The sequence below is a fragment of the Hypanus sabinus genome, chromosome X1, assembly GCF_030144855.1.
Source record: "Hypanus sabinus isolate sHypSab1 chromosome X1, sHypSab1.hap1, whole genome shotgun sequence".
Classification (NCBI taxonomy): Eukaryota; Metazoa; Chordata; class Chondrichthyes; order Myliobatiformes; family Dasyatidae; genus Hypanus; species Hypanus sabinus.
In genome coordinates this window covers 15,743,453-15,761,723 of record NC_082738.1, presented here as the reverse complement: position 1 = coordinate 15,761,723, position 18,271 = coordinate 15,743,453, and the positions used below count along the sequence as shown (strand labels likewise).

The 18,271-nt window shown below is 39.4% G+C and overlaps 2 protein-coding genes across 11 annotated transcripts in view; both read right to left on the bottom strand.

Moving 5' to 3' along the window:
- rps26 (ribosomal protein S26) overlaps nucleotides 1-6,469 on the bottom strand; it is a 34,329-nt gene extending 27,860 nt beyond the window's left edge. The window contains exon 1 of the mRNA XM_059955928.1: nucleotides 6,422-6,469. Within this exon, the coding sequence (XP_059811911.1) occupies nucleotides 6,422-6,454 (33 nt within the window). The 5' untranslated portion in view covers nucleotides 6,455-6,469. The remainder of the gene's footprint in view (nucleotides 1-6,421) is intronic.
- Nucleotides 1-18,271, bottom strand: part of ikzf4 (IKAROS family zinc finger 4) — a 165,158-nt gene that overhangs the window by 5,636 nt on the left and 141,251 nt on the right. For 6 of the 10 annotated variants that reach the window (XM_059955923.1, XM_059955924.1, XM_059955927.1 and 3 more), the window contains 2 exons: nucleotides 6,422-6,571; nucleotides 518-652 (listed from right to left, as the gene is read on the bottom strand). In XM_059955923.1, coding sequence (XP_059811906.1) covers nucleotides 518-652; nucleotides 6,422-6,571 — 285 coding nt within the window. The remainder of the gene's footprint in view (nucleotides 1-517; nucleotides 653-6,421; nucleotides 6,572-18,271) is intronic. The other 4 variants (XM_059955919.1, XM_059955922.1, XM_059955925.1 and 1 more) reach the window with 2 other exon arrangements.

The window sequence follows — 18,271 nt, the reverse complement described above, 5'->3', positions numbered from 1 at the left end:
TAGCTCTAGAATCAAAAAAATAAGTAAAACCTATAAATACAATCTAAAGGGAACCAGGAAGATTTCACAGTTCTATTTGTCAGCGACAGAAAACTTTAGAAACAAACAGAATCCTTCCTTACTAACAGAGTCACGGAAGATCCTACTCTAAATACAGACAGAACGTATTTTGGACAGTGCATGATTAAAATACCCTTTCGGTTGGATGGAGGACATTAAAAAAGCTTTCATAATTTTGTTGAAAATCCAAACCAAGAGTGCATGCATCCAGCTGACCACAGTCGATTAAGCAGAATGCACTGAATGGCGTTAATTTTAATATCAAAGTACAATAAACTGCAGGATCTAGGTTGCTTTCTACAGGGTTGACTTCCTCTGAATTTAGATGCAAGTACAGAAAGACATTTTGTTGCTGATGAGCAAGCATTCTTAAGGTTCAAGACACCTGAAAATACTTGTGCAAACCCTAACCATTCACTGTCCTTCTGTGGCATTAAAAAAAAATATAAGCTCTTACCAACAAATTTCTGTGGAGTGGATCTTTTCCTTTTTGCAATGCTGTTTGCAAGCCTATCTATAAAAGAAGGCCTGTCAGGGGCTGGCTGAAGGATATGGTCAGGCATCACATCGATGTCACGGTTCTCCTCCCCTGCTGATGAGAGAAAGCACCCTAAAATCTGGTGATCAACTGATGCACATTGTATAGCCAGCATTGGGAATAACAGTGGAACTTGCCTTGAACCAGCTTTAGCGAGCATTTTATACTGCACAACTGTTTAAATTCCTGTTAAGGATTTCCACTTTGGCAACAAGAATAATGAGAGCTCCATTATATTTTACAAGGCATTTTGCGCATTTGCGCCATAATTAAGGAGGCCAAAGAACTGTCATCAATTCCATAGTTCTGCCAGCTCCTAACTGTAATTGTCCAATGGTGTCATACAAGCAGAATTCATTTTAGCTTATTCTAGAACAGTGCAATATGCAACATGAACCCACATTGAGAGCACTGACAACATTCACTCCAAATGGCAGTTACAGGTCATTCATTTATTCAATTCAGCAGCGCCAGGCCTTAACTAGGTCCTTTGTGAAATGAGTTTGGACCACTTCAGCCTACCTTCAAATAAGCTATGGGCCCACAGCACAAAATTGTCCTAATTCAGCACATAAAGGCCATCATGAGTGCTGATATAGAAAGTGGAAATATTCTCACAAGTCACCTTAAGTGTCAAGGAGCAAAAGAGACTTGCTTAGATGTGTTTGAGGCCAATTCTGGGTGAAAAATGGAAAGTTCTTCACTCCCCAGCTTGAACATCCTTTACCTTGATGAGAACTAAGTTCATTTGAATCTTCTCAAGAACAGAAACTATGGTTTGAACAAATGAGGGCAAACTTTTGTTTGCACTAAATGTTTAAAAACATATCTTATACTCTCCAGTACAGACATTAAATTGATAAAGGTTCTGACAATAAAGGAAGACCATTAAAAGATTAGAAAAGCCAATCCTTGTTGGTAGCATCTTAAATAGTTCTTTACCCAGTGACTTCTCCAAGGTCTTTACAGTTTCTTAAAAAGGCTACAAATAAGATAAGTACTACAAATTTGTATTGATCATTATAATTTTGAATTTACTGCACAGTTTACTTCTGTAACTCTATCCAGGTTGGCTTACAATTGTTAGGACACACTAAACGGAAACAAATCCTAGACTGGTTTGGACTAAGAGCAGGAGTTGTCACAACTTTGGAGAGAAGAGGGAAGGAAGAAGGGAGAAGAAAGATGAAGCTAGGGTTCCTGTTCCTAACTTCAAATCCTGCTGTATGCTGTACTTCACACAAGGAACTGGCAACTGCCAATGCATGGGATGATGGTGGATGATGGGCAGCACCCATGGAAGAAGCCAACCAAAGAAACTGGCAGAAGTGGTGGGGGGAGGGGGTTGTTTGGGTAGTAACAAGTTGGTTTTTTTTTACTTCTGTTAGATTCATATAGTTAATCAGTTATAGAGCACACAAACAGGTCTTTTGGCCCAACACGTCAACACTGATGCAAATACCTACGTTTGACCTATATTCCTCTGAACCTTTCCTCTTCATGTACCTGTGCAAATGTATTTTAAACATTTTAATCCTCTACCATATCCTTTGACAGCTCATTTCATATATCCACCACCCTGTGTGAAAAACTTGCCCCTCCAATGTTTTTTAAATCATTCCACTCTCACCTTCAGTATTCATTTGTTAACTTAGTACCACTCAGTGCACAAAGAAAACCAGTAAAACATAAAAAAACAGTAATGTGAAATTTGATCCAAAGGCTTCAAGGTGGTTATAACATAAGACAACTTCAAGCCAAACAACGGACCCATTCAAATCGGATATTTTCTGTACAATTTAATATTCAGATGTGCTCTCCAGTTGGATGCAAATGTTGGGTTGGCCTCAATTTTGTTTTGATTATCTCTCCAATCTACCCTGAAGTCACAGTCTCATGCTTGACATATCAGGCAGGCATCCTTTGCAAATTTTAGAGAACTTGTTCTCTCAAAGTAATTTTTTTAAAAAGTATGTTGACAAGGGCAACCCTCTGGTACCTCAACCAAGTGTCTACTCTTCAAAGATAAGCCAAGACTGAATGATAATTGGGTTCATGATAGAATTTGCCATAATTTCAGTTGAGCACTGAATAGCAGTCAGAAGCAAGAACAATGATTTCCTGTCTAATTTTTTAAACACTAGAATTTTAGCAGTTAACTGCTTAAACAGAACTGCACAGCAAGAAGCTTCAAGGTTTTAAACAATGGCATCATATGCATATATTGCATTATATTTCAGCATCAGCTGGAGCCACACAGTTATTCACTTTGGTTTTATGAATGTCTAAAGCTGCAAAGAAAATTAAAACAATGTGGTATAGGGGTCACTACTGTGGTTAATTGTCAGTTGCAAAAAGTACCAATCAGTTGGCAGGGACATGTGCCTATGCACATAAACACAATCTGGAATGAAGTACAGTAAACTACGTACCTTTAAAAAGCCAGTTTTAGAGTGGGCAAACAGTAAACAAGTATTAATTAATTCTGTGAAAATCAGTGAATTAACAGTGATCTACTCAATTTCCAAGTGGTACATAGAAACCAATTTGAGAATACAATAACTTCAAATCTTAATTTTTTACATGAAACTATAAATTATCAGTATTCTGACAGTCATTCAGTGAATACCAAGTTTTCAGGAAAAAAATCAGTTTGAACCACTCCAGTTGACAGCCCCAGTAATTTTAGTGAAATTCTACTACTCACTAATATTCTATCGAGAAGGTTCCTGAACACCGCTGCAGATATTCAAAATATTAATAGCACTATTGAGTCACTTTATAAACTGTTAACACTCAGATATTATATCCAGAACATAAATTTATTGGAAACAGTAATTAATTTTGATGTCACATAAATTTATTAATTAACTCTCACTATGCTGGAATCTGAACACAGGGCCTCACTATTACTTGTTAAGTTCATTAACACACCTCCAGATAATACTACAATTATTTCTCAATTTGCACATGGTGTCATTCTACCTGCACTGTACTCTCTATAACGCAACAGTATGTTCCACAATCTGTTTTTCTTTTTACTACCTCAATGTACATGATCTGGCTGGATGTCATGTAAGTAAAAGTTGTTCACTGTATCTCTGTACATGTGACAATAATAAACCGATACCAACCTTTTACAGTTCATCAAAACAATTAACTATTCTGTCGCATGGGCATTTATTATCTGTTTTCTTCCTTGCACCAGTCATATCCTACTCCCTAGCTAAGAGGGTGAATGGGCAAGTTAAGGTACTTTTGAGTACAATGTGCAAATAACCAAGGGTGACAGCAATTTTTCTATTCCCATGCCCTCTCCTATTAGAGACTCCTCCAATATTGCTGAAATCAGGAAAGCCTCACGAGGGAGTCACAGGCAAAGAAAAATGACCCACCTTGTACAGTCTTCAAAATTCTTCTCATAAATACATCCCTCACAGGCCATGTGGGTTTGCCCAATCTGGATTAGTCCTAAAAATCACATCATTGAGAGCTTGGCTCATGTGATATCCTGTTCTCACACTATATAAGGGTCCAGGAATTTGGCAATAATTCTTTTTTTTTTGATCTACAGAAACCTAAAAATGGTTCCCTTACAAATATCCAACCATATAACAAAATACGGTTGGATATTTGGGAAAGGGAATGGTGATGAATGCAAGCCAAAGAAAGATGAACTTACTAGTTAATAACTTCAATATTCAAATAGGCTCTCACACAATACAGGAGTCAAACAGGAGAGCACTTAAAAAGACCCTCTCTTCAAAGCTACATATTCTGCTGCCAAAACAATTAAGAAAAACCTGAAGACACTGCCCATATTTTATTGTCTTGTAAAGGAGCAATCTGCCAAGAAAAACTAATGAAGACCAAGTAACATGGTTTACAAGAAGCAGCTTTAAACAATCAGTTTGGAAAGTTTCAATGGCAGTCTATGAGCTCAATATTTTTTCCAGAGGTGGAATGGTTTGTATCACACATGTTCTGACAGATTTGAGTAAGAAAATTTCTTGTAAACCTTTGTTTTTAAGAAAATGGATGACCCTAATAGCCCAATATTTATTTGCCATCTCCAAGTGTGATGAGTTAACCAGACATCTTGAAATATAGAGGCAAGCTTGAGGCACAAGGCAAGTAAGAGAACAAATATTCCTGCTTTGAAGGATGTAATTTAACTAGATTAGCATTTGCAAGAATCTAGATTGTACTAATCATCTAGTTAGCAGCTACTAAAAGATAAATTGCTTGCTGGACTGGCTGGATTAACCAGTTGATCAAATATGAATATCAGGGTACAAAAGCAGTTCATAGGTGCCCCATAAAGAATCTGAGAGGACTAGAAAGGACAACAGATTCTGTATAGGTAAGTGAGCAATACCAACGAAACTACTGATAACCGGATCTGATGCAAAACTGAACATTCACAGTGATTGATCCAAAACCAGGATGAATGTGTTATTTAAGGCAAACAAGTAGGATTCTTGAGGAACTGATCTGCTTTGCAAGATCCAAAAAGTAGTGTAAAGGTCATTTGACCAATTGGCCACAAGTAATAGGTGCAAAAACTCAATATTAGCTGTGAGTTTTCATGAAGTTCAGAGAAACTTTATTTTGGATTCTGACCAGAAATGAGTATGGAAATTATCTAAATGCACAATCCATGAAAATAGCTGGTACAGATTTCAAATGGCAAGAGTAGGGTTGGATAATTAGTACCAGAACTTTATGTAACTGGGGAACTGCCCTCTAAGCTGTTGAAAAAGGTTGATTATGATGAGTTGTGATATGAGAAGGTACACAAGCTTAAAGCTGAATAAGTAATCAGAGACCCAGTAAAATGGCAAAATAAGAGATTGCTGACTTAATACCCCTGTAATCCTTAGAAACCTTACAGCCACTAGGGCCATTATAGAAATGCTTTGTTGGTCAATTTCTCAGCAGGTTTCCCCTTTACAGATTTCATTAAAATATGAAGCCTAAACAGAGTAGTGTAATAAGTGCTTTGAAAATCAGACACATTTTCAATTTTTATCAACCTGCCAAAACATGTTAATATAAAAATTTGAGTTTGTGCACTACACATAGATCACTACATATAATGAAATATGTTTAGGGATCAAGCACAGTTTCTGAGACAATGCGAAGCATTCAGATTCCATACTTAATGAAGATTTATATATTTACACCATTTTTTCAGTATAAACTCAGTAAAATTAAATTTTACCTGGATATTCTTTCCATATATATTATAACATATCCTCGTGTTACCAAATTGGAGTCATTGAACTATGTTCCTGTTAAATTTGTGTGTCATAGCTCAGTGACTAGGCTATATTTCAGACACTGACTACACTATTTCCAATTCACTCGTTTGCAGGTGTACTCTAATTAAGTTACCTGTAAACTCTTATACAAATGTGCAATGAGAGATCAATGACTGGACATTATTTGGTCCATATCAGGCAGTCACTGGGCCTTTATTCAGTTTTGTACAGCAAGGGGGTCAATTTTTGTTACCAAAAAGGTGGTCTTAATGATGCCAAAATAAAGACCTCTTTCCCAATACCATTATATCAAACCAAAATCAAGATTGAACAAGTTCCTGCGATATGTGAAAGATACCCAAATGATAAAACACATTTTCAAACATTAATCCACTGCAATGTATCTAAGCTATTGGGCAGTTCTAAAAAGTATAGCTCTTGCTGACAACATTAATATATTATGGCTTTTAGTTAATAGCTTCAATATCTTTGATTAATTGACTTTGCTAGGTACATTCTTTGCTGCCTCATGCTAACTGTGACAATGCTGGTTACAGACCTTGCTGAGTGGATGGCTGTGGGGGCTCAGCATTCAGACTCTGCAGGTAGTTGTGGCAACGCTCTTTGTGCTCCTCTAGCGAACTCTGCTGCTTGTAACTCCGCCCACAGTAGTTACATTTATAAGGTTTGCCGACGGTAGGAGAGGAGACTAGAAAGAAGAAAATTAATCAGATGAGAATTAAGTCATTCAAAAATCCGTTTTCAATATGATGGCTACATTGAATTGGACGTTATGTATGAAATCAAAACAGGAAATGCTGGAAATTCCAAACTGAAAGTCTTCTCTACTATGCATTTACTCCCACTCCCCCCACATCCAAGATTTCTAGCATAGTCAGTTTCAGTTTCAAATGACCTATATTTCATTTCAAATCACCACAAGATTCAGAAATGTATATAAGAATAAAAGGCATTAGCTTTTTATTCACAACTACAGCCTCGAGGATGATGTGAAAGCATCCTTCATGAAGGTGAACCCACAGAAAGCATCTGGCCCAAACAGGATACCTGACCGAGTACTAAAGACCTGTGCTGATCAACTGGCTGGAGTGTCAACTGAGATCTTTAACCTCTCACTTCAGCAATCTGAGATACCCACCTGCTTCAAACAGGCTTCAATTACACTGGTGCCTAAGAAAAACATGGTAACCTGCCTCAATGACATCCACTGTGATGAAGTGCTTTGAGAGGCTGGTGATTAAACATATCAATTCCTGCCTGAGAAACAACTTGGATCCTCTCCAATTTGTCTACTGGAGCAACAGGTCAACAGCAGATGCCATTTCATTAACTCTTCATTCAGCCCAAGAACATCTGGACAGTGAAGATGCATACGTCAAGATGCTTTTCATTGACTACAGCTCAACATTCAATACTATCAAAACTAATCAATGAGTTTCAGCACCTTGGCCTCAATACCTCCTTGTGCAACTGGATCCTCAATTTCCTCACTTCCAGACCCCAATCAGTTCAAATTGGCATCAACATCTCCTTCACAACCTCCATCAGCACAGGTGTACCACAAGGCTGTGTGCTTAGCCCCCTGCTCTACTCGCTTTATACTTATGTCTGTGTGGCTAAACACAGCTCCAATGCCATATTTAAGTTTGTTGATGACACCACTGTTGCTGGCCGAATCAAAGGTCGTGATGAATCAGCGTAAGGGAGGGAGATGGAAAAGTGGTACCACAACAACAACCTCTCACTCAATGTCAACAAGACTAAGAAGCTGATTATTGACCAGAGGGAGGAAACCAGAGATCCATGAGCCAGTGCTCATCAGCGGATCAGAGGTGGAAAGAGTCAGCAACTTTAAATTCCTCAGTGTCATATAGAGGATCTGTCTGGGATCTGGCAATGTAAGGGTCATTATGAAGAAAGCACAGCAGTGCCTCTACTTTTTTTTAGATGATTGCAAAGATTCGGCATGACATTTAAAGCTTTGACAACTTCTATAGATGTGAAGTGGATAATATAACTGACTGGTTGCATCACAGCTTGGTAAAGAAACACCAATGCCCTTGCACGGGAAAACCTCCAAAATGTAATGGATATAGCTCGGTCCATCATGGGTAAAGCCCTCCCCACCACTGAGCACATCCACAGTGAACGGTGTCGGAGGAAAGCAGCATCCATCATCAAGGACCTCCCCCCCCCATCCAGGCCATGCTGTCTTCTTGCTGCTGCCATCAGGAGGGAGGCACAGGGACCTCAGGTCCCACGCCACCAGGGTCAGCAACAGTTATTACCCCTCAACCATCAGGCTCTTGAACCAGAGTTGATAACTTCACTTGCCCCATCACTGAACTGTTTCCGCAACCTATAGACTCACTTTCAAGGACTCTTCATCTCATGTTCTCGGTATATATTGCTTCCCCCCCCCCCCCCCCCCGCTTTCTTTTTGTATTTGCACATTGGTCGTTTTCTCGTCCTGTTGGGTGTAGTCTTTCATTGATTCTATTGTGTTTCTTGTATTCATTGTGATTGTCCACAAGAAAATAAATCTCAGGGTTGCATATGTACCTTGATAGTAAAGTTAATTTGAATATTTTGAACTTGGAACAACATTGATATTTTCATGTTTCACAGGCAAGTGTAACTGATATTTAACAGAAACATAATGCTACATATAAAAAAACTGTGTGGAGTAGCACTAAGTTAATTCAATCAGATTAACCATGATCCTATCAAATGGCATAAGTGGCTTGAGGGGCCAAATGGCCTACTGCTTCCAATTCATATGTTTGTAATTTAAATTATAAAGTTACATTCTGTACATTAACAAACTTTAATCAATGGGCATATTTATTAAAGGATTCAAAATATGCAAGGTTCTGAGGTGTGGAAATAAATGAATCATACAACCATAGGGTAAAATAGGAAAAGGTAAAAGGAAACCAAAACTGGAGGCAATTGTGGATTTAACATGTTAAGATACTAACAATCAGCAAAAAAAAGGTCAGAATATACCTTACAAATTTAGTAGAGCATCATATATTTTTATGTTTAGACAGAGATTAAGAAAGACATGGTGACATTCCCTTAGAGTAATCTGGGATTTTGATTATGGCCCCTTCAGAGCTTAAGACAATGGCAGAGTCCAAGCACAGTCCAAACTTGGTAATGTGAGAAAGACCAAGGAGGGTCTGGGAAGTTACATCCCATTCAATGAAAAAACTAGGAATGGAAATCTAGAAAAATTAATAGAAGAGTTGAAGAGTTCACCACCCCAAATTTCCTTTTTTATTAAATAAAAAAAAACACAAATACTGTCTGGCCTGCCGAGTATTTCCAACATTTTTGTTTACTTTTAGGCTATGTAAGTGGACAGAGTGGTTGGAGATGGAACAAATTAGGGAAGGATAGGTTTTACAGAGGGATAATAATAATGATAATGGCAGCTGAGCAGGAAGAAAATACACTAAAAGAGGGGGATCAATTTTGAGCGCTTGGCATGGAGCTAGAAGTTGAGTGGCTTGCAGCTTAGTGGTTAAGGCTTAAGGAGTCACGGTCTTATGTACTTGTTGGGTTTGGAGATTTGACTGATTGATGTTTATTTCTGCGCCTTGTGGCACATTGAGCACCTTGCCATTTCTTTAGCATTTTGTCTGATTTTTAGGAGGCCAAGTTGCTAGCTCAATGCTCAACCCAGCACAGATGCAAAGGGTGCAAGGAGCTGGCCAGGTTCAAGCTTGAGACCACTCACCTCAAAAGTCCGGCACACATGCCACTACCCCACCGGTTGACTAAGTTTGGAAGGTCATATAAAGAAGCCAAACGAGAATGTAAGATTGAGTATAGGTTGGCCATGGGGCAGAAATTTTATGCATGTTTAGTGATGCAGGAAAAAGCCAGACACTAACCAGGATAATCTTGGAGTGGGGGGCCAATTTTGGAAGAGACTGATTATAATTAAAGTGGGCTCATTGGGTATGGTATCAAAACCTGTTCTGTACAAATTTAATGTGTTCAATAATATTAAGTGTAGTTCTCATTGAACCTATTAGACTGGTTAACTCTTTCCCATTCACGGATTCTAATGCGAGCTTTGTTTTCACCTTTTTTGAGCAAACTGACATTAACATTTCTGGTCAGTCAAAGCAGGAGCTCATACCAAAATGGAAAGTGAAACTGAAAATTGTGAGAGGCAATTCTTACTTTAAAAAAAAAACAGGCTTGCATTCATAAAGTACCTCTTAGAAACTTGTGTCACCCAAAAGTGCCTTGCAGCGACTGCATTCAGCAAATCAGAAAAAGATGACTATAAGACCATATTTTAGTTGTGGCAGAGGAATAAATAATTGCCAGGACACTGAAGAAAACTCCCAATCCTTCAAAATAGTGCAGAATATTTTTTTATATCAACCCAAGAAAGCAGATATTACCTTAATTTAACATCTCATCCAAAAGAGCATCTCTGACAATGCAGCACTTTCTCAGTACTACATTGGAGTTTCAGCCGATACTTTGTGCATGAGAATCTGTTTTAAGAAATTAACCCACGAACTTTTGACCTAATGGCTATAGTGCTAATAGTTTGGTCACATCTGACAAAGTAAAAGTAGACTAAATCTGATACATTTCTAAAGAAATGCAATTGAAGGCAACTCATCCATGTAATTCAATGTTCTCAATGTAACATGAAAATTATCTTAGAACAGTAGTTTCCATCTGGTGCTTCAATCACAAAGTGCAAGTAAATGGATACAAAACTCCGAGTAGCTCAAAGTTTTGGGATGTGGTTGCATGGTCTTTTAACAACATTCATAGAAGTCAGCAGTGAATTTTCCAAACCTTCCCAATATTAGCCACTGTCAGTAGGCAGAATATCTAACATCATTCACATAGCTTTACAGTAAAAGCATATGCTGGGGGCAAGATCAGCATGAATGTGAATGAACACAATGACTGTTAATGGTTCTTGCTGTTCAGGTTCAATCACATTTTTACATCTTCCATAATAACTTTATCTCCATTGGGAATTTGGGAATCAGCGAGAAGCAGTATAATATTGGCTGCACAAGTTTATTTTTGTGGGCCATAAATGGGCTCCTCTGTTTTAATGCAGCACAAATTCTTATGCAGGGTTTCAAACTCAGATAAGTTTAAAATTTAACCTCAACCAACCTTTTATTTTGAGTACTTTGATGCTGAGATTATTTGAAATGTACATTAATATGCATGTTGCTTATCTTTCTGCTAATTTACCTCTAACATTTGTCACATTCTGCATGCATGATACATCAAACCTTTCCAAATGCTCCCATTCAACATGGCATGCATTCAAATTTCTCATTTTGGGAAATGTTTTTAATGTTAATTTATGCACTTTTTGGAAAAATCAGATCAAAAATTCAAAATTATACACCATCTTGTTTTGAAATTATACTCTCTGAAGTTCATACTTTCTTTTCCTGGCTAGGTTTCAGGTTAGATTTGTAAACAGTTTCAATTATGCTCATCTCAGTGAGAGAAAGTGTAATTTCATATTTATGCAATAAAGTGAATATACAGTAAATCCAGGCAAAATTAGTATGACTAGAAACACAACCTTCTCATCATCATTGTGTGTAACATGTTCAGGGATCATGTTTAGGGTTTAGCATACAGGAGGGAGACTGAAAATCTGGCTGGGTGATGCCACACCAACAACCTCTCACTCACTATCAGCAAGACCAAGGAGCTGATTATTGACTTCAGGAGGAGGAAACCAGAAGCCTATAAGCCAGTCCTCAGAGGATCAGAGCTAGAGAGTCAGCAACTTTAAATTCCTTGGTGTTATTATTTCAGAGGACCTGTCCTGGGCCCAGCACTCAAGTGGAATTATGAAGGCATGGAAGTGCCTTCTACTTCCTTAACGTTTTGCAAAGACTTTGACGAACTTCTACAGAGGTATAGTGGAGAGTATACTGACCGGCTGCATCACAGCTCAGTATGGAAACACTAATTCCTTTTAACAGAAAATTCTACAAAAAGTAGTGGATACAGCCCAGTCCATCATGGGTAAAGCCCCCTGCACCATTGAGCACTTCTACATGAAGCACTGTCAGACAAAAGCAGCATTCATCATCCGGACCCTGCCACCCAGGACATGCTCTCTTCTCACTGCTGCCATCAAGAAGGTGGCACAGGAGCTTCAGGGCTCACACCACCAGGTTTAGGAACAGTTATTACCCCTCAACCATCAGGCTCTTAAACCAGGGGGGATAACTTCACTTGCATCATCACTGAACTGTTCCCATAACCTATGGGCTCATTTTCAAGGACTCATCATCTCATGTTCTTGATATTGTTTGTTTGTTTACTTATTTATTTATTATTTCTTTTGTATTTGCACAGTTTATTTCTTTGGTACAGTCTTCCATTGATTCCATTATGGTTATAATCCTATTATGGACCTATTGAGTATGCTTGCAAGAACATGAATCTCAGAATTGTATATGGTGACATATATGTACTTCGATAATAAATTTAATTAGAACTTTGAATTTACTTTTTAAGAAACTTAACCCCCTTTTACTCTAACCAGGGTTTCATCTACTCAGCCCTGGTCTTACCACAGTTCCAAGAATGAATACGTTCTCCCATCATTCATCCATTCATCTGCCACAATGTATTCCTGTCCAATTTTTGCTGGCTAAACAAACTATCCATTCTACACTTTTGACATTCACATACCCTGGCACAGCCATCTCAGAGTTTCCATATCCCAAGCACAAAAATCTACATCTCCATTAATCCACATCCTAAAATCCTTTGCCCATACAACAGTGGACAACCTCAGAACTGCCATATCCTACCACATCTCTCCCATTTCTAGCAAACCCTGCTTTGTATTTTCAGTCCCCACAACTTCCTCCAGTGCCCTTCCACATGCTACATTCCTTTCCTGATTTAACACCATCATTTGCAATGCACCCATATCCCACTAACTACATGAGAAAAAACACAGGAAACAGCCTTTAAGACTACCAATCCACAATGTCAGCCCCAATTTCTATAACAATCACATGGAATTCCTGCAACTGACCTTCAGTGGCCAGCATCACCTTCCTTAGCTCTCAATATCACACCCTCTTTAAAAAAATATATATACAGTAAATTAACTTTCAATAATCATCAAGGAAACTTTTGTTTTCTACAAAAATAACAGTATGGTGTAATTGCAGCCCAAAATTACCAAAAAGCAGGATAACCCTGCACACACACCAAGCCACCTTTGCATATTATTTTCCATGAAACAATTATACCTAATGCACTTAAAAAATATCACCATAAATTTTGGCATCAATAGGACTAAAGATTAGGCTACACCACTGGAATCTGCACAAATGACAAGAAGGACACCTGAAGTTCTGGATTTCAAATGACAAGAGTCAGCCAGATCAGACCAGGTTCAAGCAGGTTCAACTACTGAAGTAGGCTTCCAACAAAGTGGGATGTCGACCAACAGCTTCAGAACAGCACTGGAAATTAATCTTCATAGTTCATAACTCTATCTGGTGAGGATTATAAGCTAATTCAGTACTGTAATATGAATTGTAGGTTACACATCTAACTTCAAGCTGCCAAATGACTTCTTTATTATTAATATCCCAATCTGAAAAGATGTGATTGACCATGCCATGGAATAGTTAGGTAAATCCTCTTGTAATGAAGCATTACATTGGAGAGGGGCTTTGTATTGCTCAGGCACTTCCCCACAATATAAAATGTTTCAACAACTTTTTCATGGAAGAACCAAGGTACACTGTAATGTACAGTAGGAACAAAGTAATAAATTGTTGTACAAATGTGTGAAGCATAATTATTGCATGTATCCAGAGAAAAAAAAAGCACATCATACATCCCCTCAAACCCGCCCTCTAACTCTACATCAATTCAATTGCCACATTACAATAACCCCAACTAATCCAACGTTTCTCTTCTCTGTGGAAAACATTCAAAGACTCTATTCTAAAGCTCTACATGACACAGACTCCAAAATATTTACACCAACTACTCATTCAAAAGATGCATATGATACATATTTATGATTAAAGGCTTTTCATTGAATTGAGCTTAACCAACAGCAATTTTGAAAAAGACCTCAATAATATAATAGTAATGCAACAAATTTAGACTAAAGATAGTACATCACAGAAAAAACCAGCTTGGCCCATTAATTTAGTCCTCAAATGTTTTCTACAATTTATACAGATTATAAACTGATTTGCTACTTGAATGTCACAACTATTGTTTAATGCTGCTTGAAGTTCAATCCTCTCTAGACTAAATTCCTAAGGAGATGCGATCTCATTGGTTTGTTAAAAATTGTTATTGTGACAGTGGGAGTCCAAATGGCCCCTGTCGCAAGTAAAAGGGGAAATACAATAGTCACTTAATTCTATTCAGTAATTCACACAGGGATAAAATAAAAATTGCATGTTGACAGCTGCTGAGAGCAAAATCAGACTCCGCTGTTATGGCACAGTACTCAATTGCTTTGCCTAAACCTAATGCATAATCACACAAGACGACAATGTCATTTAGATGAAATATCACTGATGTGAAATATGGAAAAAAACTAGAAGTTGGAAGTGAGGATTTCATTTTTAAACCTAGAAATAAACACTTGAAAAGTAACTTAACAACTTCAAATGTATAATATTAAACCATTAATTCACAAAAGCCACTAAATGATCATTTGAGAGGGCCATGTTGATTAAAAACCTCAAGTACACGACAGAGCAGGAAGAGTTACAGATATATGGATAAAAGGAATCCGAATACCAATCAGACCAATTTACAACAGTCCTTCAGGGTGAATAGGTATTCTGAATATTCAGCACCAAATATGATCTTTGAAGCATCTACTGTGCACTATGAAACTCATGTTGCACTCAACCACTGGACTGCAGACAGGCAAGTTACATGTGGTACAGTGCACAAGCAGAAAGAACCATATATTTGAGACAAACTTTCAACAATCATAAAGCCAGTCATAAACTGGCTTTAGCTACTCTGCAGGATATGTCCAGCATCTGCAGTCTTGATGTTAGTTTGGTTTTGATTTCTCTTTAATTGCTAACCTTTCTTTACAAGTATTGCTTCATCTGTTGGTAGTTTTATATCACATTAACCATGGGAAACAAAAAACTCATCTAACATGGAGAAAGAACAGCCACTCTCTTCTTTGCATACCATATCACGACTGGAAATAGTGATATCATCCTACCTACCATATTGGCTTGAAACAGATTAAAAGTGAAGCACATGGATGTGGGGCAAATGGTACATTAAATAGGGTCAGATATGGATTTAAATAATAAGGTAACTGATGAATTATTTTTACACTTTGCAAGATCCATCAGTCTTAGTCTATTTTGACATGGAAAAAGATATCATCTCAAATATTTAGTTAGTTAGGAAATGATCTTACTATCAGCAGTTTACTCCTTCATTTTCCCCCGAAACCCACATCGGAACCACAGACACTGGCAAATGTTGTTAAATCCCAACTTCTAATCAGCCACAAAAGATTTAAGAAACAAAGTGAGGCCCAATGGATACTAGAGAAACAATAACTCATATTCTCAAACACAAGAAAACCTGCAAATGCTGGAGGAACTCAGCAGGCCCTTCATCAGAACTCGTGATTCTGATTGACAATGCTAAGGGTCCAGCATATGCAGCACTCCTGGTAAATATCCGGATGGGTGGAAGAGAGACCCCGATGACCCCCTCAGCAGTCTTCACAATCCTTTGTAAGATCTTGCAGCCAGATGCCTTGCGATTCCCATATCAGACAGTGATGCAGCTGGTCCTCCTGTAAAAATTGGTTAGAATGGGGGTGGGGGGGAGAGAACTTTGCTCGTCTCAATCTCTTCAGGAAGTGGAGATGCTGCTGTGCCTTCTTGACTAAAGAGGTGGTGTTGAGGGACCAGGTGAGATCGTCCATTATGTGCACTCTCAGAAACCCGGTGTTCCTAACTCACTCCATGGAGGAGCCGATTATGTGAAGTGAGGAGCGGTCACCCTGCACCTTTCTAAAGTCCACAATCACTTCTTTAGTCTTGTTCACATTGAGACTCAGGTTGTTGTACTTGCTCCACTCTACCAGCTACTTTAGCTCCTCAATGTATGCCTTCTAAGCGTTGATATGTAAACTTTATTTAAACTGTCAATGTATTAAAAATCATTTTTCAAGCTAAAAGGGAAAACAAGCTAAACTAACTAAAATTATTAAGCACACTAAGGCCTATTAGCATGTTTAAGCTTATACAGTTCAAACTGCCTACCGCCACAACGGGTTTACAGAGGATGCAATCACACCTACTGTCCACTTGAATTTGCAGCATCTGGACAACAGTGGTACATACTGAACAGTTCACATATCAATGGACAGATCAGGTTTATTATCAGTGACGTATATTATGAAATCTGTTGCTGTACAGCAGCAGTACAGTAGAATACATAAACATTACCAAACTTTACAATGAGACATATAAAAATAAATATATAGTGCAAAAAGGGAGGAAAATAATAAGTCGGTGTTCATGGGTTCATTGACTGTTCAGAAATCTGATGGCAGTAATGAGAAGAGGACATTTTCTAGAGGGCGAGGGTCCTTCATGATAGATGTAGCCTTCTTGAGGCACTGCCTTTTGAACGGTGCAGGTTGATGGGATGGCAGTTTAATTTATTCGGCATGGACTCTTTTTTGATTCGCAACAAGAAGGCAGCGGGAGAGCACCTAAGGATTTCCAGCGGGAAGACATTTTGAGTTCTCGGGAGAAGAGAGAGGCCGGACTGCACAGGCGTGCGACATCAGCCAGTTAAGTGCGAACAGTTTAAAAAGAAAGCAGCCATATCCAGCGGGCAGCGTTGGGAGCGGACAGCAGAGTGAGAGGCAGCAGAGTGAAAGGGCTTTGGCTCAATGACACGAGGTGAGGTAGTTGTTGATTGCAAAAGGAGGTAGTATGTGTGTGAGGCCAGTTTTCTGTGGTCGGTGTCAGATGGGGGAGGTCCTGGAGTCTCCCGGCGCCCTGGACGGCCACATCTGCACCCGGTGCATCAAGATGCAACTCCGAAGGGACCGTGTTAGGGAACTGGAGCTGCAGCTCGATGACCTTCGTCTGGTCAGGGAGAGTGAGGAGGTGACAGAGAGGAGTTACAGACAGGTGGTCACTCCGGGGCCAAGGGGGAACAGAGAAATGGGTCACAGTCAGGAGAAGGAAGTGGTAGAGTCAGGTACTAGAGAGTACCCCTGTGGCTGTACCCCTTGACAATAAGTACTCCAGTTTGAGTACTGTTGGGGGGGGACAGCCTACCTGGGGGAAGCAACAGTGGCCGTGCCTCTGGCACAGAGTCTGGCCCTGTGGCTCAGAAGGGTAGGGAAAGGAAGAGGAAGGCAGTAGTGACAGGGGACTCTATAGTCAGGGGGTCAGACAGGCGATTCTGTGGATGCAGGAAAGAAACTCGGATCGTAGTTTGCCTCCCAGGTGCCAGGGTCCAGGATGTTTCTGATCGCGTCCAAAATATCCTGCGGTGGGAGGGAGAACAGCCAGAGGTCGTGGTACATATTAGTACCAATGACATAGTTAGGAATAGGGAAGAGGTCCTGAAAGAAGACTACAGGGAGTTAGGAAGGAAGTTGAAAAGCAGGACCTCAAAGGTAGTAATCTCGGGATTACTGCCTGTGCCACGCGACAGTGAGAATAGGAATAGAATGAGGTGGAGGATAAATGCGTGGCTGAGGGATTGGAGCAGGGGGCAGGGATTCAAATTTCTGGATCATTGGGACCCCTTTTGAGGTGGGTGTGACCTGTACGAAAAGGACAGGTTGCACTTGAATCCCAGGGGGACCAATATCCTGGCAGGCAGGTTTGATAGAGCTGTTGGGGAGGGTTTAAACTAGTTTGGCAGTGGGGTGGGAATCAGAATGTGAGTGCAGGGATTAAGGTAGAAGGACAAGGGCATGATGCTAAGGGTTCTGAGTTGATGATCAAGGACAGGCAGGGGACAGAACATAATTGTAGCCAGTTAAAGGGGTTGAAATGTGCCTATTTCAATGCTAGGATCATTAGGAACAAGGAGGATGAATTTAAGAGCATGGATTAGTATGTGGAACTACGATGTTGTGGCCGTTACTGAAACCTGGTTGGAGGAAGGGCAGGATTGGATGATGCAGGTCCTGGGGTTCAGGTGTTTTAAAAGGAATAGGATGGGAGGTAGGAAAGGGGGGGAGTGGCATTGCTGGTCAGGGGTAGTATCACGACTATAGAAAGGGAGGATGCTGCAGAGGGAGTGTCCATGGAGTCAGTCTGGGTGGAAGTCAGAAATAGGAAGGGATCAATCACTGTGCTGG